Source organism: Triturus cristatus, chromosome 4_2 (genome assembly GCF_964204655.1).
Source record: "Triturus cristatus chromosome 4_2, aTriCri1.1, whole genome shotgun sequence".
In the NCBI taxonomy this organism is placed as follows: Eukaryota; Metazoa; Chordata; class Amphibia; order Caudata; family Salamandridae; genus Triturus; species Triturus cristatus.
In genome coordinates, this window is record NC_140586.1 from 806,664,912 (window position 1) to 806,691,171 (window position 26,260).

The 26,260-nt window shown below is 46.6% G+C and overlaps 1 protein-coding gene across 1 annotated transcript in view; it reads left to right on the plus strand.

The window, feature by feature from the left end:
* The window catches only part of POMGNT1 (protein O-linked mannose N-acetylglucosaminyltransferase 1 (beta 1,2-)), a 344,012-nt gene that overhangs the window by 249,338 nt on the left and 68,414 nt on the right, over nt 1-26,260 (plus strand). The window contains exons 16-17 of the mRNA XM_085602754.1: nt 8,252-8,377; nt 20,187-20,251. Of these exons, the coding sequence (XP_085458880.1) occupies nt 8,252-8,377; nt 20,187-20,251 (191 nt within the window). The remainder of the gene's footprint in view (nt 1-8,251; nt 8,378-20,186; nt 20,252-26,260) is intronic.

A 26,260-nucleotide genomic window follows, 5' to 3' on the forward strand; every position in this document is an offset into this window, starting at 1 on the left:
CATGTTGGCTGCTGAATTCATATCTGTGCATAGATCGCCGCCTAGTGTTGGGTCCGGTTGATTGCACATTGTTGTCCTGGAAGAGTCTTCGAAGTATCACGAGATAGGTGGCTCCTCCCCTGGACTACAGTGCGCATGGGCATCCTCTCCATCCTTAGATTGTTTTTTTCCGCCATTGGGTTCGGATGTGACTATCTTAGCTCAACTTAGGAATACTCAGTTTTAGGCCAAAAGGCCTTTAGTCGGTACAGTTACCGTTCGGTGTCGACTACTAGCTTTAGTGCTCCGCACCCTCTTCCAACTTTCAGACCGGATTGGTCCGAACTTCGAAGCTCGATCGACGATGGAATCGAGGACTCCATTCAAGAGGTGTCCGTTATGCCACGCGAGGTACCCTTATATCGACGTCCACCCAGTCTGTAATAAATGTCTCTAGCCGGATCACGACAAATCGAAATGCATGGCCTGTGCACGGTTCCGATCTAAGAAGACTCTGCGGAATCGACGGGCAGCAAGGCTGGAGGCGCAGCAAGCAGCGCCTGCTCCCACCAACATATTCAACACCGAGGACGAGGACGCCGAGAGCGTGGAAGAAGTAGTCTCTAGCCCCGCTTCAGAACATGATTCCCGATCGGACGACGACGATGAAGTGATCTTTCGACGATGAGGTAGGAGACTTCGACGAGGCCTACGGGGCCGAAGAAGACCGCTCTCCTGAGGAGCTAGGCCAATCCGTCGAAACGGAGGCCGAAACTGTACTTCGTCATCAGGCTCCGGTCGAGGGATCGCCTTCGGGCCTTACCCAAGATCAAATACATGGTTCCTCGGCCCCACCTTCCGGTCCGGCCTCGAACACTCTGCAAGAGCCACTATTACCGAAGACGACCGGGTTATTAAACCCAAAACCATCCATCGCTCCAGTGCCTTCAAAAACGAAAGTGAAACTGGTGGGGGTCGGATCGAAGGCGTCGAAACCATCCACTGCTCCGACGCCGAAAAAAGTAATCGGCTCCGACCGCGTACAAAGAGACTTCGGCGCCGAGCTCACCGCAGCGGATGCGGTTGACACCCAGAAAAAGCACGCCCTCGGGCACCGCAAGGCACCGAGACCTTTGGTGCCGACATCGAAGGCCGTAACCTCCGCAGTCAAAATGGCCGCCAACGCCTAGCGCACTGGTGCCGACTAAGTCCTCGACTACATCGACTGTCGATACATCCCTTCAGACCAGTGACCCCCTTCCAACAAAAAAGTCGGGGCTGGCCTTGAAGTCTACTACTAAGGTGCCCATCAAACCACCATCTGCGTTCACTGTGCAGCAGGTCTCCGCATCTTTGCAACGCATCCGTGACCGGGCAACCCTCCACTCTATCTCGGGTCCCGACACAACCAAACCCTGTAAAGTGCACTCGGAGCCCACCAACATTACGTTTGGGCTGCCACCGGCATCGGCACCGAAACTATTTCAAATTCGGACACGTGTCCTCCACACACAGTCCACCACCTCTGGCCTTACAGAACAAGACTCTTCGGGGCCACAATTTATCGACGCCGACACTGGCAGGTTAATGCTCCACAAGCGCAAAATAACGCCAGTTAGGGAAGAGGAGCCCTACAAAATTCCTCTTAAACGCAAACTGCCAGCGGAGCAGAAACCAGTGCTCCAAGAACACTTCCAACCCTTCCATCCAGATCCGCAGTCCTTTTCTCCTACCCCTTCCGAATCGGACACAATACAGGACTATGGCGGGGAGGATACCATCTACCCTGGGGACGTAGATCCTGATGAGCACCTACAAAACCCGGATCAGGCATGGGATGACCCCACAGACCAAAGTGTCGCGCCACATACTCCAGATGCGCAACTCTATAACGTAAAAACATCTCCTACGGAGGACACAGCTGCATTTAATGCCCTCATCGAACGGGCTGCTGCTCATCATGGGGTGGAACTCCATTCTGATGCCATTGAGGAAGACTTCCTGCTTGACACTTTCGCATCTTCCAAAGAGCTGTCAAAACTCTGCCCATGTTAAAAGGGGTTCTCAAACCTGCCAAAGACATTTTCAAGAACACCACAAGAGCCCGGGTGTTAAATCCCAGGATTGAAAAAAAATACAAGCCTGCACCCGGTGACCCTAAATACATTAGGGGTCAGTTGCCATTAGACTCCATGGTGGTTGCCAATGCTCGCAAGAGAGCCCACTCACAAACGACTGGTGATGCTCCTCCCCCAGACAAGGAGTCAAAAGTACTAGAAACATCGGGCAAACGCATTGCAGCGCAAGCAGCGAACATCCTGCGCATTGCCAATACACAGGCACTCCTGGCACGTTATGACAGGTCACATTACGACACGCTGGAGTCACTGCTCCAACATCTACCAGATGAGTATAAAGAGTCAGCGGAGCTACTCATTAGAGAAGGACAACTCCTCACTAATGCATCCATAAAATGCGCCCTTGACGGAGCTGACACAGCGGCTAGGGCAAAACAAGCGTCCTGCTACGGCGCCATGCCTGGTTACGCATCTCAGGCTTCAAACCCGAGATCCAAAACAATATTCTGAACTTACCAGTTAACACAGAATTCTTATTTGGCCCAGACGTTGACACTACCCTAGAAAAAATAAAGAAAGACACTGACACTGCGAAATCAATGGGGGCTCTGCAAACGCAGCAATTTCGTAGTGGCTCCTTTCGTCGCACCGGAAATAGGGGAACAACAAGGGGTCAGGGGTCACAACAGCAGTATGCTAAAAGTGGCGCACAAAGCACCTATGACAAACAACAGGGGTGGATATCGTGGATCCAGCACCAAGGGCAGGGGACGTGGCTATGGCAACACCAGGTCCTCTCCAAAGAACAAACAGTGACGCCCTCTCCTTACCCCCGACCACATAACACCTGTCGGGGGACGACTCCAGCTGTTCCTGTCCGCGTGGAAGAACATCACCACGGACAGGTGAGTCAGGGACATCATCCAGCACGGGTACTGTCTAGAACTAACTTCCACTCCACCCAACATACCACCAAAGCACCGTCCTATGTCAGCCGAACACTTAGATTTACTCCAGCAGGAAGTACTTGCTATGCTCGCAAAAGGGGCAATAGAAGTAGTGCCCATCGACCAGCAGGGCACAGGGGTGTACTCTCTGTACTTCTTAATCCCCAAAAAGGACGGCTCGCTCAGACCTATTCTAGACCTGCGACCCCTAAACCTATATATTCTGTCAGAGCATTTCCATATGCTCTCCCTACAGCAGGTTCTCCCACTACTCAGTCAGGGGGATTTCCTAGCCACGCTAGACCTGAAGGATGCATACTTCCACATACCCATACACCCTTCACACAGGAAATACCTCAGATTCACTATTCAAGGGAATCACTATCAGTTCAAAGTTCTCCCCTTCGGTGTAACAACAGCACCCAGGGTCTTTACCAAGTGCCTGGCAACAGTGGCCACGCATCTGCGAAGACAAAACATTCACGTCTTCCCTTATCTGGACGACTGGCTAGTTCAGGCCAAGTCAGCACAACAATGTGCCACCCACATGTCCCACACCATTCACCTTCTTCACGATCTGGGATTCTCACTAAATTACCCAAAATCAAGTCTCCAACCTGCGCACGTACAACAGTACTTAGGCGCAACGATCAACACTCTGGCTGCCACAGCTCAGCCAACTTTAGTGAGAATCAACAGCATGCAACTGCTGATCTCAAAATTCCAACCTCAACACTCCCTTCCTGCGCGAGTGTTCATGCAGTTGATAGGCATAATGGCCTCCTGCATTTTCATAGTCCCACACGCGAGACTACATATGGGCCTGCTTCAGGAGTGCTTAGCACGTCAATGGAATCAGGCTCACGGGCAACTAAAAGACCTGGTGTTGGTGAGCGGTCGGGCATACAACTCTCTGCATTGGTGGAGTCCACAAAACCTTTGCAAGGGTCGACCGTTCCAAGAGCCTGTTCCACAAATCATACTAACAGCGGACACGTCTCTCCAGGGATGGGGAGCTCATGTACTCAATTACACAGTGCAGGGACTATGGACAACACAACAAAAGAAGATGCACATCAACCTTCTGGCACTGATGGCAATCTTCCTAGCCATGAAGGCATTCAAAGTACACCTGTGCAACAAAGTCGTGTTGATCCGGACGGACAACATGACTGCCATGTACTACATACAGAAGCAGGGAGGAACACACTCTCCACAGTTGTCTCATCTGGCTCAGAGCATGTGGAAGTGGGCCATTCAGAGGAACATATTCCTCATGGCAGAACACCTCCCAGGCAAGGACAACCAGATGGCGGATCTGCTCAGCAGACACAGCCACCAAATGCACGAGTGGGAGCTACACCCATCAGTTCTCCAACCGTACTTCCAGCAGTGGGGTCATCCAGTGATTAGCCTATTCGCCACAAAAGAAAACGCAAAATGCCAAAGCTTTGCCGCCAGGTTCCCACACCCACAGTCTCAGGGCAATGCGATATGGATGAACTGGTCCGGCAGATTTGCGTACGCTTTTACCCCAGCACCATTAATACCGCTGGTGGCGCGCAAACTAAGGCAACACTCAGTGACCCTTATCCTGGTTGCTCCAACGTGGGCACGCCAGCCATGGTACACCACCTTTCTGGAACTTTCCGTGGTGCCTCATCAACGACTGCGGATAAAACCAGCATTTTTAACGCAGAACCAATGGCGAAATTCAGCACCCAGATCCCCAGCAACTGAACCTGGCGATCTGGCTCCTGAGGTCTTAGAATTTGGCTACCTAAACTTACCACCTGACTGTATGACTATCATCAAAGAAGCCAGGAGACCCACTACTAGAGCCTGCTATGCGGCCAAATGGAAAAGGTTTGTCATTTACTGCAACAACAATGACATTAACCCACTGGACGCATCTATTCAAAACATCATATGCTACCTCTTACACCTATACCGCTGTAATCTGGCATACAACTCAATACGCATCCATTTGACCGCGATAGCAGCCTACCTCCAAAACAGGCAGCACCTCTCCTTATTCAAGGTACCTGCCATCAAAGCTTTCTTGGAGGGACTCAAACGAGTAATTCCCCCAAGACACCCACCAGCACCAGTGTGGAACCTCAACTTGGTCCTCACCAAACTGATGGGTCCGCCCTTTGAACCTCTCCATTCATGTGAGATTCAATTCCTCACCTGGAAAGTGGCTTTCCTGGTGGCCATCACTTCCTTAAGGAGAGTTAGTGAACTCCAGGCACTAACCATTCAGGAGCCATTCATTCAGGTCCACGCAAACAGGGTTGTCCTACGCACCAACCCCAAGTTCATGCCCAAAGTCATATCACAGTTCTACATTAATCAAACTATCGAACTGCCCGTTTTCTTCCAAAATCCGCAAAATATCGCGGAAAGAATGCTCCATACACTAGATGTAAAGCGGGCTCTCATGTACTTTATTGACAGGACAAAGGGTTTTAGAAAAACTAAACAACTCTTCGTTGCCTTCTCTCCACAACACAAAGGCAACGCCCTTTCCAAAGCAGGAATAGCCAGATGGATCGTTAAATGCATTCAGATTTGCTATCACAAAGCTAAACGCACATTAACGGTTCCCCCACGAGCCCACTCAACACGAAAGTTAGGGGCATCTATGGCTTTCCTAGGAAACATCCCTTTACACGAAATTTGTAGAGCAGCCACATGGTCCACTATACATACATTTACCAAACACTACTGCGTAGATGTACACTCAAGACAGCAGGCAGCTGTAGGACAGGCTGTTCTCAAAACTCTTTTCCAGACTGCTGCAGCTGGCACAGGTAGCCGCCTCTAGGGGAGGTACTGCTATATATTCTATGCACAGATATGAATTCAGCAGCCCAAATGCCTCCAACTGATTATGCTACTTACCAGTATGCATCTGTTCTTGGCATGTAGGGGTGCTGACATTCATATCGCCCACCCTCCTCCCCGGCGCCTGTCGCGGCTGCAGCACTCAGTATTTTCTGTATAGCATGGTCATCACTTACTATATCTACTCCATCACTGCCACAATGGCGAAAAACAATCTAAGGATGGAGAGGATGCCCATGCGCACTGTAGTCCAGGGGAGGAGCCACCTATCTCGTGATACTTCGAAGACTCTTCCAGGACAACAATGTGCACTCATCCGGACCCAACACTAGGCGGCGATCTATGCACAGATATGAATGTCAGCAGCCCTACATGCCAAGAACAGATGCATACTGGTAAGTAGCATAATCAATACATCATTGGTCTTCATGATTAGGAGGGAACTCTGCCTCAAGGTTGTTCATCTTAGGCACCGTGTAGATGATGAGCATTTGCGTTGTCTAAATATAAATTCTACTCTGACTTTTCTCACTACCCAATGGCCTACGTTTAGTGAGTTATGTTGTACTTGTCGTTTTTTGTCAGGCTGCAACATGGGCCTCAGTGCACATGTTCACGAAGCATTATTTTCTTGACAGCGAGGTTCGACAGGAAGGTAGTTTTGGCTCTTCAATCCTGACATTATGGTCTAAGTCATTCAGCAAACCCACCACGGTGGTGGGCCATACTGCTTTGCTATCTATACAACAGGTATGGAATCTGCTGTTGGAAATATCGTTCAGAATAAGTTACTTACCTTACTTAATGCTCTTTCTGGTGTATACTTTATCTAACTGCAGATTCCTTGCCACCACCCGCCTCCCTATGCTGTGTAATGGACTCTTTTCCATCTGAAAAGGTACCAAATTAGAGATCTGCATATTGGTACAAATGATTGGTTCTTTGAGTTCTGCTTTTGATGGTGTGGGCTGTGTCGAGAAGAAAACTGATGTCTGCATAGCGTTGTCTGTGCAGAGCTGCACAACACCACCTGCTGGTGCAAAGGGCCTATGTATAAATCTTTTGGATGCAGTCTGGCACCTGGAGATATTCTACAGGTGAGGATTCTGCTATTAGCTAGAGTATCTCCAGAAAGAGCGTCGTTTGAATATGGGTAACTTATTCAATACGTCTTTACTGTATGTTTTTGAGACAAAAATGACTCTATGAAAATGTGGTAGCATAGACTCGAGGCTTGATTACCTGGGATCTTTAGAGCCCTGAGCCTGTGTAACATTTAGGATGTGCTACCCGGGTTTCCGCCACAGTGCATTTTTAGCTGCATGCACCAGGCGCAGACCAAGACAGTGCGCCCGATCACAGGAACTCTCTTGGGGACTGATCATTTGCTTGACCTTCAAAGCCTAGTTTTAAGTCCCTCTATGGGAATTCAGTATTTTGATTACACAGATGACTATCTTAGCAGCCACAACATTGACAAGTAGACTTCGAGTTCCAGGCTGTCGCTGCTTCAAAAACATACATTTATTCAGAGAAATAGTAGGACTTCTCATGCATACGGCATTCGTCTTCATGGTTAGGAGGAAAATCTTCAAGGTTGTTCATCTTGGACACTATGTAGATGATAAATGTTTGACCTGTCTAAATAGAAAATCTACTTTGACTTTTCTTACACAAATATCTTCTGTTTGGTGAGTTATGTTGTACTTGTCATTTTTTAATAAATATTTTATAGTGCAACTGAACCCTGCAGTAAAACCTTGATGCATTTCCTTTTTTTTTGGTTGGTTGTACCTGTATTGCGCATGCTTATGACTATCAAATGGGAACTTACCGCAAGGCTCTTTCCCATCTCCCCAAGTCAAAGATGATTTGTAGTGTTTTCTAAACACCTGTTTTGAGAATTTATATATCGACTTTATTTAGATAATAATCGCCATATAAATACATGGACATTTTAGAAAAGATCCTTGGATTGTCTGTGCAGTCTCCCTAACCTTGCCCATAAAAAGCTGTTCGTATTCTCCCAGCGTGGGAGTAGAGGCGAGCTTGATGTAAGAATAAGGGAAAGTTGTAGTCACCATTAGTTACCTCAGCAGATTGGTGATCTACTTTTTTATTTTATTACCAATAGACCTCAGTTACTGGGTCAGATCTGGCACTCTTTGCACATTCACGTTCATACTTGTAGGGTGCAGTCAACACGGGAAGCCAAAGGCACACTATGGATAGTGTAGTACTGTTGTCTTGGGTTAAGTTTCTTGAATCTGTAAAATGGCAGAGCATCTCTGAAGTAGCAGGCACTACAGGTGACTCTACTTACATTTATTGCAACTATGTTTGTGTACACACTTTTAATGTGCCGCAGAATGTAACTGTCTTTCTTATTTTTGACAGCTATGGGACTGGGACATGTGGATGCGAATGCCTGAGCAGCGGAAAGGACGGGAGTGCATTATTCCCGATGTATCACGATCTTACCACTTTGGCATTGTGGGCCTCAACATGAATGGCTATTTCCATGTGAGTAATTTGGCTGAAACATTATTCAGGTCCCATGTACTAGAATAATAGTGCTGGCATCTTAATTTTTGGATTTATTATAGATTCTAATTGAAAGCGCTATTATTTTTGCTTTAGTTTTTTAGAAGGTGTAATGTTTAGTTGGGTTTACTTTTTAATATTGACGTAAGTTGTTTTAGTATTGTAATGAACCGTTAGAAAGGGAATCGGCAGTGTGGTCTGAGCTCCATATTTAAATAGGGTTATATATATATATATATATATATATATATATATATATGTATATATATATGTTCGAGGCATATGAGTTGCAGATCACACACTGAGGATAAGATCGCCATCTGGTGTTGGGCTCGGATGATTGCAGGTTGTTGTTGTCTTCGGAAGAAGCCTTTGGTCACGAGGTTGGTGACTCCTCCCCTGGACAACAGTGCGCATGGGCATCCACTCCATCGTCAGATTGTTTTTTTCCGCCATTGGGTTCGGATGAACTTTTTTCCGCTCCAGCAGAAAACTTCTAGCAATCAATTTAACTCCTTAATCTTCATTCCATCGACTTCGAAATCAACTCGGACCGGTTCCGGAAGCGGCTGATGGACAGGACACCCTTCAAAAAATGCCCCCAGTGTGGAGCGAAGTTCCCCCACAGTGACCACCACGAGGTTTGTAACCTCTGCCTGTCGCCGGAACACAACGAGTCCACCTGTCCAGCTTGTGCCGCTTTCCGTTCGAAGAAGACCCTCCGGGACCGAAGAGCTCGACGCCATATTATGGCCAAACCAGCTCCAGAACCGGAGGACATCTTTGCTCAAGATGTTCCCGAAGACGACACCGAAGATCTCGAGATCGTGTCCGAGGCCGACGATTCCGATGACCTCATCACTCCAGGGCAGCGTGTGAGTACCACCCCCCCTGCCCCTGCCCCATCCAAAAAGACAGTGGTCAAGACTCCGCCAGCTGGGCCCAGTCGCGACCGGAAATCCTCTTCAGAAGCCCCGCCCTCGGGCCCGGCTCCGAAGACATCTAAGCCTGTAGGTGGCTCGGGCTCGAGCAAACCTCATGTGATTGTGCCTTTAACACCCTCGGCACCGAAAAAACCACTGTCGGCACCGAAACAGGCTTCGAGACCGAAATCTCCTTCGGCACTGAAACGTTCCTCGGCACCGAAGTCTCCACCGGCGCCGAAACGTTCTTCGACATCGATGCCTAAAAGTCCCTCGGCACCGAAACATACATCGGCACCGAAACATACATCGGCACCGAAAACTCCATCGGCTCCGAAAAATCCATCGGAACTGAAACATCCTTCGGCACGGAAAACATCATCGGCACCGAAAACTACGTCCACACCAAAAACAGCTCATAAAGACCCGAAGCGGGCGTCGCCGCCACCACCTTCGGAGCCAGATGAACTTTTTCGACCAGATCCTACTCAAAAGCGGATCTACATCAATCCTAACACTGGACATGTGACTGCCATCCCATATAAAAAACGGAAGCTGGACACTACACCTCCCCCAGCTCCCATACGGAAAAAGGACTGTGCCACTTCACCACTTCGTCCTTCTTCTCCTGTTTTACCTTCTAACCCGTCCCCCCCTCCTCCTCCTGTTTCTCCTTTACCACCTCCCTATCATTCACCTCCTCCACAGGATGATAATGATGACTTAGGGGGAGGGGCGGACCCTGATTTATTTAATGATCCTGTTGATCCAACCGACCCGTTTACTTTTCCAGACACAGCACCGGTAGATGACTGGTCTTATCCAATGCCTGACATGCCTGACCCCACTACCTACCCCTCCAAGCCCTCCCCTCCTGATGACCACCTAGGGTTTGGCCAACTAATAAATAGGGCAGCAACGTTCCATGGTGTCACTATGCACACGGACCCCCTTGAGGAGGATTTTCTCCTCGATACCTTTGAGCAGTCACAAAAAACTGTTCATATACTTCCCATGATTAAAGGGGTTATAAAGCATGCCACTGACGTCTTTAAACACCCTGTTCGAGCGAGGGTTCTCAACCCCCGCATCGAAAAAAAGTACCGACCAGCCCCGCAGGACCCTGCATACATTAAAGCCCAGCTCCCTTTAGACTCCTTGGTCGTATCAAATGCCAGGAAGCGCGTTAACTCACAGACAACTGGAGAAACGCCCCCCCCAGACAAGGAGTCTAAGCTTTTAGAGGCCTCAGGCAAACGAGTCGCCGCACAGGCGGCGAACCACTGGCGTATTGCCAATACCCAGGCCCTGTTAGCTCGGTATGACAGGGCACATTATGACCAACTTGAGGACCTTATGCAACATCTGCCTGAACCCTTTAAGTCCCAGGCCACTGACCTCATTCAAGAAGGCAAATTAATATCTAATGCCTCCATTAAATGCGCCTTAGATGCGGCAGACACTGCTTCTAGGGCGGTCAATACTAGCGTCTTACTCAGACGACATGCCTGGCTCCGTATTTCCGGTTTTAAACCGGAGGTTCAAACCGCAATTCTGGCTCAACCTTTCAACCAAGAGCAGTTATTTGGCCCTGCAGTGGATACTGCATTAGAAAAAATGAAGAAGGATAATGAAACTGCCAAGTCTATGGGAGCACTGCAGTCTCCTCAAAACCGGGGTTCCTTTCGTCGCTCCTTTTATAGAGGAGGCTCCAAAAACACATCAACGGAGACCACGTCCACCTTTAAAAATTCTGGACAAACATCCCCTAACAGAGGTTATTTCCGGGGAGGTTATAGGGGAAACAATAACAAAGGCCGAGGGCGGGGCAATAACAACAACACCCGCACCTCCCCAGCCACCAAACAGTGACTTGCCACCACTCCCCCCAGACCATTCCACTCCGGTCGGGGGATGACTCCAACAATTCCTACCTGTCTGGACTTCCATCACCACAGACAGATGGGTAAGACAAATTATCCAGTCTGGCTACTGCCTCGAACTCATACAATCCCCCCCAAACATACCACCCAAACAACGCCCAATGTCCTCACATCATCTCTCTCTCCTCAAACAAGAAGTTCAATCCCTGTTACAAAAACATGCGATAGAACCAGTCCCCCTTCAACATCAGGGAAAAGGGGTATATTCTCTATACTTCCTCATTCCCAAAAAGGACAAAACACTAAGGCCCATACTGGACCTCAGACTACTAAACCAGTATATACATTCGGATCATTTTCATATGACCACTCTCCAACAAGTCCTCCCACTCCTACAACAGGGAGACTTCCTTGCCACATTAGACCTCAAGGACGCATACTTTCACATCCCTATGCATCCCGCTCACAGAAAATATCTACGATTTGTGGTAGATGGGCAACACTATCAATTTACAGTTCTCCCATTCGGAGTAACAACAGCACCCAGAGTGTTCACCAAGTGCTTAGCAGTCGTGGCAGCGCACCTCAGAAGACAACAGATCCATGTCTTCCCCTATCTGGACGATTGGCTCATAAAAGCCAATACATACCAAAAATGCGTTCTCCACACTCATCGCACAATTCAAACTCTCCACGATTTGGGATTCACTATCAACTACCCCAAATCCCACCTACAACCTTCCCACTTACATCAGTATCTAGGAGCAACCATAGATGCATCCAAGGCCATTGCTTATCCCAGCACTGCCAGGATAGCCAGTATACAAAATCTCATCTCTCAGTTTCAAACTCATCCATCTCTTCCAGCAAGAGTGTTCATGCAGCTCCTAGGCATGATGGCGTCATGCATCTCCATAGTCCCACACGCACGACTTCAAATGCGTCCCTTACAGGAATGTTTAGCACAACAGTGGAACCAAGCTCACGGACAACTTACCGATCTGGTGTTGGTGGACAGTCGCTCACTTCGCTCACTGAAATGGTGGAACACCATCAACCTGTCCAAAGGGCGACCGTTCTTAGAGCCTCTTCCACAAGTTGTGCTAACTACCGACGCATCTCTCACGGGGTGGGGAGCCCACCTCCTTCACCATACCACTCAGGGCAGATGGACCAGTCAACAAAAACTGCTCCACATCAACCACCTGGAACTCTTAGCAGTGTTCCTAGCACTAAAATCCTTTCAAGTTCACCTAAAGAACAAAACTGTCCTCATACGCACAGACAACATGACGACAATGTATTATATACAGAAACAGGGAGGGACACACTCTCCCCAACTGTCCCAACTGGCACAGCAAATCTGGAGATGGGCAATTCCCCAAAACATCTATCTGTTAGCAGAACATCTCCCAGGGATCCACAATCAAGTGGCCGACCTCCTAAGTCGCCACACACAGCAGATCCACGAATGGGAACTACACCCCAAGGTTCTACTCCCCTTCTTCCAAAAGTGGGGACAACCAGACATAGACCTGTTCGCCACTCCCGAAAACACAAAATGCCCAACCTTCGCCGCCAGATTTCCACACCCACAGTCCAAGGGCAATGCCCTATGGATGAACTGGTCAGGCAGATTTGCGTACGCCTTTCCGCCTCTCCCACTAGTTCCATTTGTGGTACGCAAACTGAAACAACAGTCACTAACACTAATACTAGTGGCTCCCACTTGGGCACGTCAACCGTGGTTCACCACGCTTCTAGAACTATCCTTAGTTCCACATCAAAGACTACACCTCTCCCCGGATCTATTAACCCAGAACCATGGAGAAATCAGACACCCAGATCCTCAAACACTGAACCTAGCGATCTGGCTCCTGAGGTCTTAGAGTTCGGTTACCTCAATCTCCCTCCAGACTGTATGAATATCATAAAGGAAGCCAGACGCCCTACTACTAGAGCGTGTTATACCGCTAAATGGAAACGATTTGCCATCTACTGCGCTAATAATGACATACATCCATTGGACGCTTCCATCCAAAACATCATTTGCTATCTACTACACTTGCAAAGATGCAATCTAGCGTATTCCTCTATACGTTTACACCTAGCAGCCTTGGCAGCCTACTTGCAAAATAGGCAACACCTGTCCCTTTTTAAGGTACCAGCCATCAAAGCGTTTATGGAAGGTCTCAAAAGAATCCTTCCCCCAAGATTGCCACCTGCACCAGTGTGGAATCTCAATGTAGTTCTAACAAGACTCATGGGTCCCCCATTTGAACCTATGCACAAATGTGAATTACAATTCCTAACATGGAAGGTAGCTTTCCTTATCGCAATCACTTCCCTACGCAGAGTAAGTGAAATACAAGCCCTTACACTAGAGGAACCTTTCTTACAACTACACCGTAACAAAGTGGTTCTTAGGACAAACCCTAAATTTCTTCCAAAAGTGATTTCCCCTTTCCACCTTAACCAATCAGTAGAGCTACCGGTCTTTTTCCCAAACCCGGACTCCGTAGCTGAAAGGGCCCTACATACCTTAGATGTCAAAAGAGCCTTGCTTTATTACATCGACAGGACAAAACCCTTTCGAAAGACAAAACAACTCTTTGTTGCTTTCGCACCACCACATAAAGGCAACCCAATCTCCAAATCAGGTATAGCCCGGTGGATAGTTAAATGCATCCAAATATGCTACCTCAAGGCTAAACGTACACTTACAGTTCCCCAAGGGCGCACTCCACCCGTAAAATAGGGGCTTCTATGGCCTTCTTAGGTAACATTCCCTTAGAAGACATTTGCAAGGCAGCCACGTGGTCTACCACGCATACCTTCACTAAACACTATTGTGTTGATGTGCAGGCCAAACAACAGGCCTCCGTGGGCCAGGCTGTCCTAAAAACTTTATTTCAAGCTGCTGCAACGGATACAGGCGACCACCGCTAAGGGGAAGCACTGCTGTATAATCTATCCTCAGTGTGTGATCTGCAGCTCATATGCCTCGAACGGAATATGCTACTTACCAGTATGCATCTGTTCTTGGCATGTAGAGCTGCAGAGTCACACACGCCCGCCCGCCTCCCCGGGACCTGTATCTGTTCCAGCATCCGTCTTACTTAGACATTACACATGGACATCCTTTCTTTCATTTCTATACACTCCATCTTTTCCCATCATGGCGAAAAACAATCTGACGATGGAGTGGATGCCCATGCGCACTGTTGTCCAGGGGAGGAGTCACCAACCTCGTGACCAAAGGCTTCTTCCGAAGACAACAACAACCTGCAATCATCCGAGCCCAACACCAGATGGCGATCTTATCCTCAGTGTGTGACTCTGCAGCTCTACATGCCAAGAACAGATGCATACTGGTAAGTAGCATATTCCATATTTCACTGAAAAAACCATAGGTTTCACACATGTTATAGTTAGCGGAAATGTTACTGATAAAAAACCAATGAAATTGCCCCGTTATAGTTAGTGCTGGCAACTATAACTCACGCGACCGCAATCCTCTGCTGATGCTAATACTGTATTTAGACACTTATTTGCCCATGTCTTCTTCCATACATTTTTAGCTATACATATATTACAAATATTTTTTTTTATAAAGACACATATGTCATCAGCAGAAGATTGCGGTCGCGTGAGTTATAGTTGCCAGCACTAACTATAACGGGGCAATTTCATTGGTTTTTTATCAGTAAAATTTCCGCTAACTATAACATGTGTGAAACCTATGGTTTTTTCAGTGAATTTGCAAGGTTTTTTAAATGCTAAGTTACTTTACGCCATTCGAGGCGTGCGCGCCCACTTAACGCAGTGCGTTCCGTGCACGGTTTTTATCAACTTTAATAAGCCCTGTACATTTGGTGGCCTTCGGCCACCAAAAGCACAGGGGGTGGGGTCAATGTGGATAGTGTTTTTTTTATTTCGATTTTATAATTTCATGTTGCCAAAATATAGTTTTTTTACTGATGTAATAAGCCCTGCACATTTGGTGGCCTACGGCCACCAAAAGCACAGGGGGTGGGGTAAGTGTGGATAGTGTTTTTTTTATTTCTATTTTTTACCGTACGCTTACGGTAAGCGTACGGTAAGCGTACTCGGCGAAATTGCCGAAAAAAAAATAAAACCGTTTTTGCTCTTGGGGGATGTTTGGGGACTCCCTCAACATGACTATGTGGGAGGGAGTTGTCAAAACAGCCCCGTAACATGTTTTGGGGCATCATGTTTGATAAATAACACTCAGTGCGAGAGACAAAATGGCGGACGCCGCTTCCTGGTTTCGGCCGATTCGAATGTTTACTAAGATCTAAGAGCCAATCAGAATCGCGCTCGCGCACGCCACCGTACGCGTACGGTAAGCGTACGGTAAGCGGGCTCAGATATATATATTGATTTAAAGGCTATTTTCTCAGAATCTACTGAACAGATTTACACCAAACCTACAAAAGGCACTTCCTTGACATAGGGACTACCTCTCTGCCAAATTTCTAGTAATTCTGTTCAGCCGTTCGGGCTGTAGCTCGTTCTAAAGGTCCTATGGAAAAATGCATGGGAAAAACGCATTTTGGGACCCCCCTTTTATCTCAGCCCCCGCTTGACGAATCCCCCCGAGACTTTCAGGGTAGGAGCGGAGCGTAGCGCCCCACCTATTTTGAGAAATTCGCGAGGATTCATCGACCGGCGCCAAAGTTATTCAAAATAGAATGTTGCGGATTTCCTATGGAAAAGGGGTCCTAACTATAACTACCTACTGGCGACCGCCAGTAGGTAATATATATATATATATATATATATATATATATATAAAATATATTTGCAATTCAGATTCCTCACCTTTAGACTATCACCAGGTACTAGATTGCAATTCAGATTCCTCACCTTTAGACTATCACCAGGTACTAGAGAGGACCCGGAAACATTCAAAGTAGTGCTAGTGCTCCTGTGCGTTGCTAGGTAGTGACTTGCTGTTCCATGTTGACTTGGTTCTGCCCTGGAAATAACGGAGCAGAGCCACGCATAAGTGCCCCCCGCATGCTGATGTCCTTTCCTTTCTTTCCGTGTCTTTGAATACTGATTTGGAGACAAGTTTTTTTCTCAAAAATGTGACCAGTGTGCAAGGGAACCAAGTTCCTTCCAAAACCTGCAGGATTTAAACCTTATTGTGACTGTCGAAAACAAATGTCTGTAACAGACCTGCACCACGTATGTATTTGGTGGTTGAACTTGAGACATGACTCAAAGTTGTGTGACTGATGTGCTCTCATGAACACAAAGGCAATCAGGGATGGTGCATTGATTCTTTACATCACTGAACATCAGAAGAAACCACACAAGTCCCACTCCTGTTCGAAGTCGAGAGCACAGACTCGTTCACGCTCTCAATGTCGAGCATGCTTTTGATCCTCTATGCAGTCAAATTCTTCAGGTAAGTCAAAATGTAATCGAAAGCACAAGAATGCCATACGGGGCTCGTCCCTATCTCGCAACTCTATACTCGGTAAAGTTATGAAGGCTTCAAGGTGCCAATTGGTCTTGCTCTTTCTGTCTCATCGATGAGCTGATTCTCCTTTTGGTCTTGATGCACCCGGAGTTCACCTGGTCATCAGCGACCCAGCAACAGTTCATTTCCTCCAGGGTTTGCAAGCTATTCAGTCAGATGGGTCTTTCAGGTCGTTCAGCGGGGCTATGCCCTTTCTTTCTTTTTTTTTCCAGCCTGCAGCACTTCAACCCACATTGGAGCGGCTTTCAGAAAAGTACCGGTCCATCTTGTTGCAATAGGTGAAAGGTCTACTGGTCAAAGGATCTGTAAAGTGAGAAACATGTGTTGAAATCCAGACTGGTCCTTTCTCGGTACGAGGAAATCAGTGAAGGCCTTAGTAATAGTTTAGATCTTCGACCTCTGAACACTTTCCTGCGGAAGGGCAAGTTCAAGATGCTCACTCATGCCCAGGTTCTGTTTGCCCTTTACCTTCATGTACACGTCCTGCAGTCCCACAGATGTTACTGGCGATTTAGGGTAGGCAAGGAGCATTTCCAGTTTGCCATGCTCGCCTTCCACCTTACAAGCACCTCTAAGGTGTTAAGAAAAGAGATGACTGGGTTCAGGTAGTCATCTGGGAGAGTTGGAGATGAGTAGACCCTGGTTTCCAGCAGAAAACAGACTGAATCAACCTGTTGGAGTTGTGGGCCTTTCGCCTAGAGTTGAAAGCCTTCCTACCGTCAATCAAGGGGAGGCTAATATAGTTCCTCACAGACCACACCACCGCCGTGTAGTACTGGCACAACCACTTGGTCGGATGTTTAAACACCTGGGAGGACGAGCTCAGCCAGCGATACCTAACCAATCATTAATAACGGTTGCATCCTAAAGTGACACAGGACATCTTCCAATAGTGGGAAGAGCCCTTGCTGGATCTTTTCACCACCGTCGAGAATGTGCAGTGTCAAAGCTTCTTTGTGTTGCAGTTCCCATGGACTATCTCTATAGGAGACTCATTCAGGCAGAGTGCAGCGCAGGACTCATAAATACCTTTCTGCCTCTGTGTCTCCTGCTCAGCGTTCTGAAGAAGATCAGTACCAACGAGACCCAAGTAATCCCAGTGGCTCTGTGTTGGGCTAGGATTGTATAGTACCTGGAACTACCAGGCATGAGCATCTAAACCTCCATGCGCGAAGATTGAGAGGCAACAGATAACTGCATTCACCCTGTCTCTTGAGGTTGTGGAATCTATTGTTGCAGTATGAAGTCCTTCCACAAAGTCCATATTTGCTAGGCGCTGGGAGAAATTTGTTGCCTAGCGTTGATCCTGCTGCATAGAACTGTTACAAGCAAAGTTGTCACATGTCTTATAGATTTTTCTGTCTTAAGTTCAGCAAGGTATGGCAGTGGGCACCATAAAGGGTTATCTGTGTGGCCCTTTCGACTGTTTTGCATTAACCATACCCAACATTCTTGTTTAAGTCACTTGATGCGTCTTATTAAAGGTTTGACGCTCATGCTCCCCCCCCCCCCCCCCCAACAGTTCCCGATGCACAGTGGCACCTCAGTTTGGTCCTGAAATTCTTTGTGTACTCCCTTTGAGCCAACCCACAGCTGCTCATTGCGCCTTTACACTCTCTTCCTTGTCATGATCACTTCAGCTCGTCATGAGTGAGCTCCATGCTCTTTTGAAGCTCGCCCTACACAACCTATTTCTTTTTCTTGGGGACAAACTGCTGCTGCAGTGTACAGGTCGTTCTTGCTGAACGTTTTGACTGGTTTTCACGTTGGACAATCTATCACCCTCCTAATGTTTTTTGCCCCACCTCGCCATTCAAGAGGGGGAACAACTCCATTGATTAGACCCCAAAAGGATCTTAAGCTTTACCTTCAATCACACCATAGACAATCAGTTTTTGTGAGTTTTTTTGGGGCAACGAAAGATAAGGCAGTACAGAAACTGACTTTGTCAAGGTGGATAGACCTCTTAATTAAGATCTGGTACTCATTGGCCAAAAAGCAGCCTCCGGAAAAACTAGGGGCCCATTCCACTCACTCCACCTGGGCCAGGGCTGATATCACTGCATTGGCACACAGAGTGCCTATCCTTGACATCAGTCAAGCCGTGATGTGAGTGTCCGTGCACACATTCAGAAAGCACTACTACCTTGACAGCCTGTCCAATGAGCAGTGCATTTTCCCCATTCAGCCCTGCAGGGCTTTCTGGTCTGACACTCCACAGGCCTTCCATCTTGGTCGGAATTGTTTCCATATCTATTGTAAATGTTAGGAATCTGCAGTTAGAAGTATCCATCAGAAGACCAAGTTACTTACCTTTGTTAATGCTCTGTCTGGCTGACACTCTCACTGTAGATTCCTCACTGCCCTCCCTTCCTCACTGTGCTCACACCGCCTAGTTTTGTAGAGTGGTCTGCTAAAGAAAGTCTCAAATTAGAAATCTGCTCACTGGTGCCACGCATTGTTTTATGCTCTGTGTCCAAGGACGCGGAAGGAGTCCAGTAGAAACTGACATTGGTGCAGGGTGACGCCACTAAATCACTTCCAAGGCAGAACTAAATCGTCACAGAGCCACACATGCCACGCACTGAAAAGGCAAGGTACTAGATATTAACAAAGCTTTTAAGGCATATGAATAATTAGTTTGCCGACAATTCTGTATTTGAACTATTGTTGATGTGCAGAAATCGTTACATTGTAATGTAAGAGAGAACACAAAGAATTTCAGCTTTTATTGTGATGAATAGTACTCTATGCAGCAGTAAAGTTTGGTGTAATTTGAATTGTAGCTTGGTGTGTTGTAACCTTTCAAAATAACATAATAACAATCACAACAATACTTAATGTTTTTGGTACTGGTTAAAGCTGTTGCATTACCTTGGCCAACCTACAACTGAAGAGGAAAATGTCCCAGAGTTATCAATTGTTTGAGACATAAGCCCACATTTATCAACCGAAGATGACGTTTTTATCCAACAAATAATTTCAGAATATTTAAATCAAATAGGCTTTCAATGATTGCCATTCCAATCAGGATTCAGGTTTATAATAATTGAGTGAAGTGCTTGCACTTCTCCATCACCTGCAAAAAGGTCAATTCATTGTTAGGACTTCAGTTTTTCTTTAAAAGCAAGAAGGGCGATTCTATGGAAATCTTGCATATAGAAATATCGTATCTAACATCAATATGTATGAACTATTTCGAGATATATTCTGGAGCCTGCACACCTAGATTTTCCTTGGAATGGTTTTGTATTGCCATTTGGACCCCATGACCCCTGATGAATTTTATAGAGAAGTAACATAATGAGCAGTAAATGTTCCGATTTAATTTTCGAAACTTAAGTGTTTAACGTTTTCAGTAACTGCACCTCTCAATAAGCCAAGCACTTTAATTGTACCTTTAAATGTCATGTGAATGTGAAATGAGATTTCACTTTACTAAATGTTATACTTTTATGTATTCCTTTTAGGAAGCCTACTTTAAGAAGCACAAATTTAATACTGTCCCGAGTGTTCAATTCAAACATGTGCAAAGGTAAGTGTTGGAACACAGTTTGATTGTTTCTGTTATCTTTTAATGGCATTTTACAGGTCTTTTGTGTAGACTTGAATGATACAGAAAGATGTGCATAGAAAGAATTGGTAGTAGTAGTAAAGCACATTGGAAATGTAAATCGTGAGTTCTTACAGTTGGCCTGGATAATTCGTGAAAGAGAATAGGGCTCCTGGACGCAGTAGTGTGACTTGCCCTATAAGGGTATTGCACAGTGAACCCGTTGCACTCCTTAGTTATCAGTAGCCTGCTAAATTCGCCAGTTTACCCCATCTACTAGTTTTCATATTTCCCCTTACACTCGGTTAGCCTCTTGCCAACATTCTTTGTTCTTATGGCAATGTTTTTCTTCTACTCTTTTTACTTCCCTCTCAGCCTCCATTATTTTGTCCCTTAGTCTTTTTATGAACATTTGTTGTTCTTCCTGAGTTCTGCCTAGCTTCTCATTACTTTTGACTGCTACGTTTGCCAGTGGTTTGCTCTCTTGCCCGTACCAGAGCTCTTCCTCTGTCTGCTCATTTTCTTTTCTACTAGTTATTCCCACCACCTTATCCCTGAATTGCTTGGCCTGGACGTTCCCCTAAACATTTTGAGCTTCATGCTCCTTTTACTCTCAACCCTTAATCTACGTATTATTTCCTGGACTGATGTTTATTGTCCCTAGTGCTTACAGCCTTCAGCATTTCCATTAATTTGAGGTAATTCAAATTTTTGGGAAATTGTATATTCTTCTTTGTGCTTAAGCACCATCTCCAGTTTTATCTTTCTGGACTACTACCTTTATATAATTCTTGGTATTTTCATATATCATTTTATCTTTTTTTTTTAACTTGCGCTCATTCTAATCACAGAGAATACAACTTGCTATAGCTACAGTCTGTTTCTTGGCCTCCTGGCATTGATCGAACAGATATTGACAGAGACCGATGTCTTGACGTCGGGCGATGCATTGCCGAAGGCGAAAGTCTACTGGAAGTTGACCAACAAGGCTTCGGTGTGGATCTGGGCCTCGACGTTGATCGTCGCCTGGTTGACGTCGACGGAGGGGAGCGCCCCTTTGGCGAAAATAGCCTTCACCTACTGATTTAGGACAGCAGTTTTCGATAGATCATCTGTCTGTGATATAGGTGGCAGGTGTGATGGGTGGAAAAGGAATAACGGGGCGTAGCCCCGTTGGACAATTTGAAGAACACACCTGTCAGATAAGATGATCTGCCACCTATGAAGGAAGTGACTGTGTCTGCCTCCTACCAGATGGTTGTGTTTCACTCTAGTAGCATTCAAGGAGTTCTGAAGTTGTTGCCAGAAGGGCAGGAGATTGGGAAGTATGCTTCCCCTGATGCCTGATCATTATCTTTTGGGCTGACAGCCCTGACCTCAAAAGCATTGTGACGCCTGTTGTGCAGGCAGTGCAGTCGGACACTGCCAATATACCAAGCCTCTGGCATAGCCTACAAAAAGCACTGTTTGGGGGGCATGTGGTACCTGGACTGGTGCTGAAAGGCCTAAAGAGTGTGCTGTGACTAGTCTATCCTTAAAACGATCCTGGGCCAATAAATCTTTTTACCAGACAGGTGGGCAACCATGGTATGCCATATCCATTAAGGACACCTGGACATCCTCAAAGGACAATGTAAGAGAAGGATACGTTACTTACCTGTAATCAGTTCTCTTCCAGGGGTATCCCCATCAAAGTCTTAAGCAACGAATATTCCCGCCCATGGGCGGGGACCCCAGAAAACTATAAAATATACAAATATACATATATATATATATATATATATATATATATATATATATATATTAACTGAAAAACATGTTATAGTTAGCTGGACATTTCACTCGTGAAAAACCATTGAAATTCCCCCGTTATAGTTAGTGCAGGCAACTATAACTCACGCGACCGCAATCCTCTGCTGATGACGTCAGATATTACATCACTGTATTTAGACACTTATTTACCCATGTCTTCTTCCATTAATTTTTAGCTATACATATATTACAAATATTTTTTTTTCAGAAAGACACATATGTCATCAGTGATGTAATATCTGACGTCATCAGCAGAGGATTGTGGTCGCGTGAGTTATAGTTGCCTGCTAAGTTATGTATTTATTTATTTTAAGGTTTTTCACCGTGCGTGCGATTTTCGCACCGTGCGCGCGCTGTGGGCGCGCGGTGCGCTTCGCGCACCCACGTTACGCAGTTCGCAGAATTTTTCAGTTTCTACCGTACGTGCACGCTACGCGTACTCCGCGATTTTTCGCCAAAAAATTAAAGGAAATTTTGGCCCTTGGGGGTCCTTCTGGGACCCCCTGACTAAGGCTAGGGGGTCAGGAACTGTCCACCCTGCCCCCTTTTCATGTTCTCCACCTTTGTTTTTCACCCCCTCAGACTGCGAGAGACAAAATGGCGGCCGACACTTCCTGGTTTTGACCGATTCGAATGTTTACTAAGATCTAACAATCAATCAGAATCTCGCACGGCAGCGTGTGCGTACGGTAAGTTTTACCGTACGCGCACAGAGCGCGCTTATAGATATATATATGCTTTTAAATGCTATTTTCTCAGGAAATACTGAACAGATTTACACCAGACCTGCAAAAGGCACATCCCTGACCTGAGGACTACCTCTCTGCCAAATTTCAAGTAATTCTGTTCAGCCGTTCGGGCTGTAGCTTGGACTAAAGGTACTATGGAAAAATGCATGGAGAAAACGGGTTTTGGGACCCCCCTTTTTCTCAGCCCCCTCTTGACAAATCCCCCCGAGACTTTCAGGGAAGGAGCGGAGCGGAGCGCCCCACCTATTTTGAAAATTTAGCGAGGATTTGTCAATCGGCGCCAAAGTTATTCCAAATAGAATGTTGCGGATTTCCTATGGAAACACGGTCCTAACTATAACTATCTACTGGCGACCGCCAGTAGATAATATATATATATATATAATCTCCAACAAAATACACACTCCCGCAACCTCCAGACGGCGATGAAGGAGAGACGGACCCACGGAATGTCAGGCAAGATATTATTTATTTACCACCATCATCTCACAAAATATACATACATCATTTTTCCACATATCAATGGAGCCTTCAATAAGATAAAGGCTAATCGATGCACTGACAAACGCTGTTTTAGCAACTACGTAATATAGTAATATGGACAACAGGAGGAAAAGTATAACTTGAACTCTCTTTAATAAGTAGAATCCCCCAAAAAACTCCATCTGCAAACAGCAGTCATTATTAGCTTCATTGAACAACACTTGCATAGAAAATGAAAGCAATTGTAAACATAAAACTGGCACCCTGCCTTTAAAGCAGCCATGACCCCCCGCTTCCCATCATGCCTCAGTGGTGACAGTTAGGTCGGTTGTTCTTTCCGGCTCCTTCAGTCAGGAACCTGGAGTTTTCAGCTCTGACAGATTTTGACTTCTTGTTTTATTAGTGATTTTTTACCTTTCACTCAACGTTTTTCACCTTGTAGAGTGAGGTACTAACTTTTCTGACATAAACTTAGTATTTTTTCTGTCACAGAATGCCTTCTCTTTTGGACCCTTGGCCCTCCTGTGGCAAGAAGGCCAAGACTGACACTCAGTCTGTGTGTACACTCTGCCTACCTGAGTCTCACTCCTCTGAAGCTTGCCAACACTGCAAAAAGCTGTCTAGGCGTACTCTCAAGGAGAGGGAGAGAAGTAGTCTCTATGGCCTCTCAGAAAAGCAAAAATACACTTCAAGAGGAAGATCTCTAGTGAGGCAGAAGAAGAGGTCCAGATCGATATCGAGAAGGAAGATCCCGATCTGTTCCCCATCAGCATCTGCATTGGCTTCGAATAGACCTTCAGCAGCGAAGAAACGAGTACCTTCGCTGTCGAGACCTCCACCGTCTACGGTATCAGTGCACCTCACGTCGTCGAAGAACAGACCTTGGGATCATCCTCCTCCGTTGATGTCAACTTGGCGGCGTTCAACGCCGAGGAATCTGTCTCTGTCAGCGTTGCCTCAACGTTAAACGTCGAAGCACAGGACTCGTCAGCGTCATCACATGGATGTTCGACATCGTCCTATTTGGGATCTCCACCCTCTCAACGCCTTTCTCTGGATGACAAAGAGGTTCTTTCTGCCCTGGATCCCAAAGATTGGATGGTTGCGTAGTACCTGTAGGATGCCTATTTTTACTTTTCTGTCCTGCAAACCCACAGGTGCTCCCTGCAGTTCCCAGTGAGCCACATGCACTTTCAGATTGAGGTGCTTCCTTCAGATTCATCAATGCTCCTCGTGTTTATGAAAGTGATGACTGTGGTCGCTGCCCATCTTTGGAGGTCAGGGGCCCCTTCCCTTCTTCCTCGACTACTGACTGTTGAAGGAGGGCTCGCCACAGTCTGTCACGTAAAACCTCCAGACAACTGTAAACCTCCTAACATTTCTGGGGTTCTCATCAACGTTCCAAAGTCACACCTGACTCCTTCGCAGAGGTTTCCTTTCCTCTGGTTCAATCAGTCCAGGACATTCAGGCTATGATCCCGATGTTTCAGGCTCTGTCCTGGATCTCAGTGAGGATGGCTCTGAGGCTTCTTGGCCTACTTGCTTCCTGCATCCTTCTCACCAACTTTGCCAGATAACTTGTGAACCCTGTAGTGGGAGCTAAAGCCTTCAATAGGCCCAGGACCAAGGGAACCTGTCAGATTTTATCAAGGCTTCGGAGTAGATTGCAAAAGATCTGCTTGACTGCAGTAGGACCAGCTATAGACCCCACTTCCTACCCCTCACAGAGATGACTGTGGTGATGGGTGCATTACTACTGGGTGGCATAGATGGAGGTTAGAGGACTCTGGTCTCCGGCAAAGACCTGCCTCTACATCAACTTGCTGGTGTTGCAGGCAAATCGCTTGGCGTTGAAGGCCTTCCTGCCAACCATCAAAGGGAGGCTGGTGTAGGTTCTCACAGACAACTCCACAGTCATGTGGTACTGCAGCAAGCAGGTTACCGTGGAGTCCTGCGTCCTATGCTAAGAGGCTTTGTGCCTCGATTTGACTGAATTGTCCGGGCATTTCCCTGATAATGCACCACCTGGAAGGATTAAATGCCAGGGTGAAGTAACTCAGCCCCGGCGTCTATTAGATCACAAAATGACAGTTACAACTGGAGGTGGTACAGGGTGTCTCCAGTGGGGAGAACCCTGGCTCAATATTTTCTCCACTGCAGAGAATGTGCATTCTTAAAACCTCTTCTCTCAGTTGTTCCCCAGAAGGCTCTTCTTGTGAGACACATTTCGAATGCTGTGGGACTACTGTATGCCTTCCTGCTGCTACCTCTCCTGCCCAGAGTTAAAAAGAAGATCAGAAACAACTGTGTTCAAGTCATCCTGGTGTCTGTGGATTGGGTCAGAAGAGAGCGATACCTGGAATGTCTGGACATGAGCATCTGCCATCCAATCAGGCTGCCACTTTGGCAGGATCTCTTGTCACAGCAGCAAATCATGGTTTTGCACTTCGGCCTGGGCAACCTTTATCTCCGTGCGTGAAGACTGAGTGGTGATGTTCTCCTTTGACCTCTCTCCTGCAGTTGTAAAAAAAAAAAGATCCTCCTTTCAGCCAGGCACCTTTCCACAAAATCAGTGTATGCCGGGCACTGATATAAGTTTGTGGCTTGGTGCGAAACCCGTCAGATGGACCTGTTGCAGGCAAACTGTTTGCTATACTGTTGTTTGTTTTGTCTTTGGCCCAGTAAGGATTTGTTGTGGGCGCTGGAACAGGTAATTTGTCAGCCTTTTGGCCTGCGTACTAGTAGTCCTTGTTCAAATCACCTGTAGTCATGCGTTTCCTTAAAGGATTTCAAAATATGTTTCTGCCAAAGCCCTTTGTGATGGCACAGTGGGACTTGTACTCTGTTCTTACTTTCCTGATGCGTACTCCCTTTTGAACCGATGCACAGTTGTCAGTTGCGCCTACTCACCTTAAAAACAGTCTTTCTGGTTTCAATAACCTCAGCA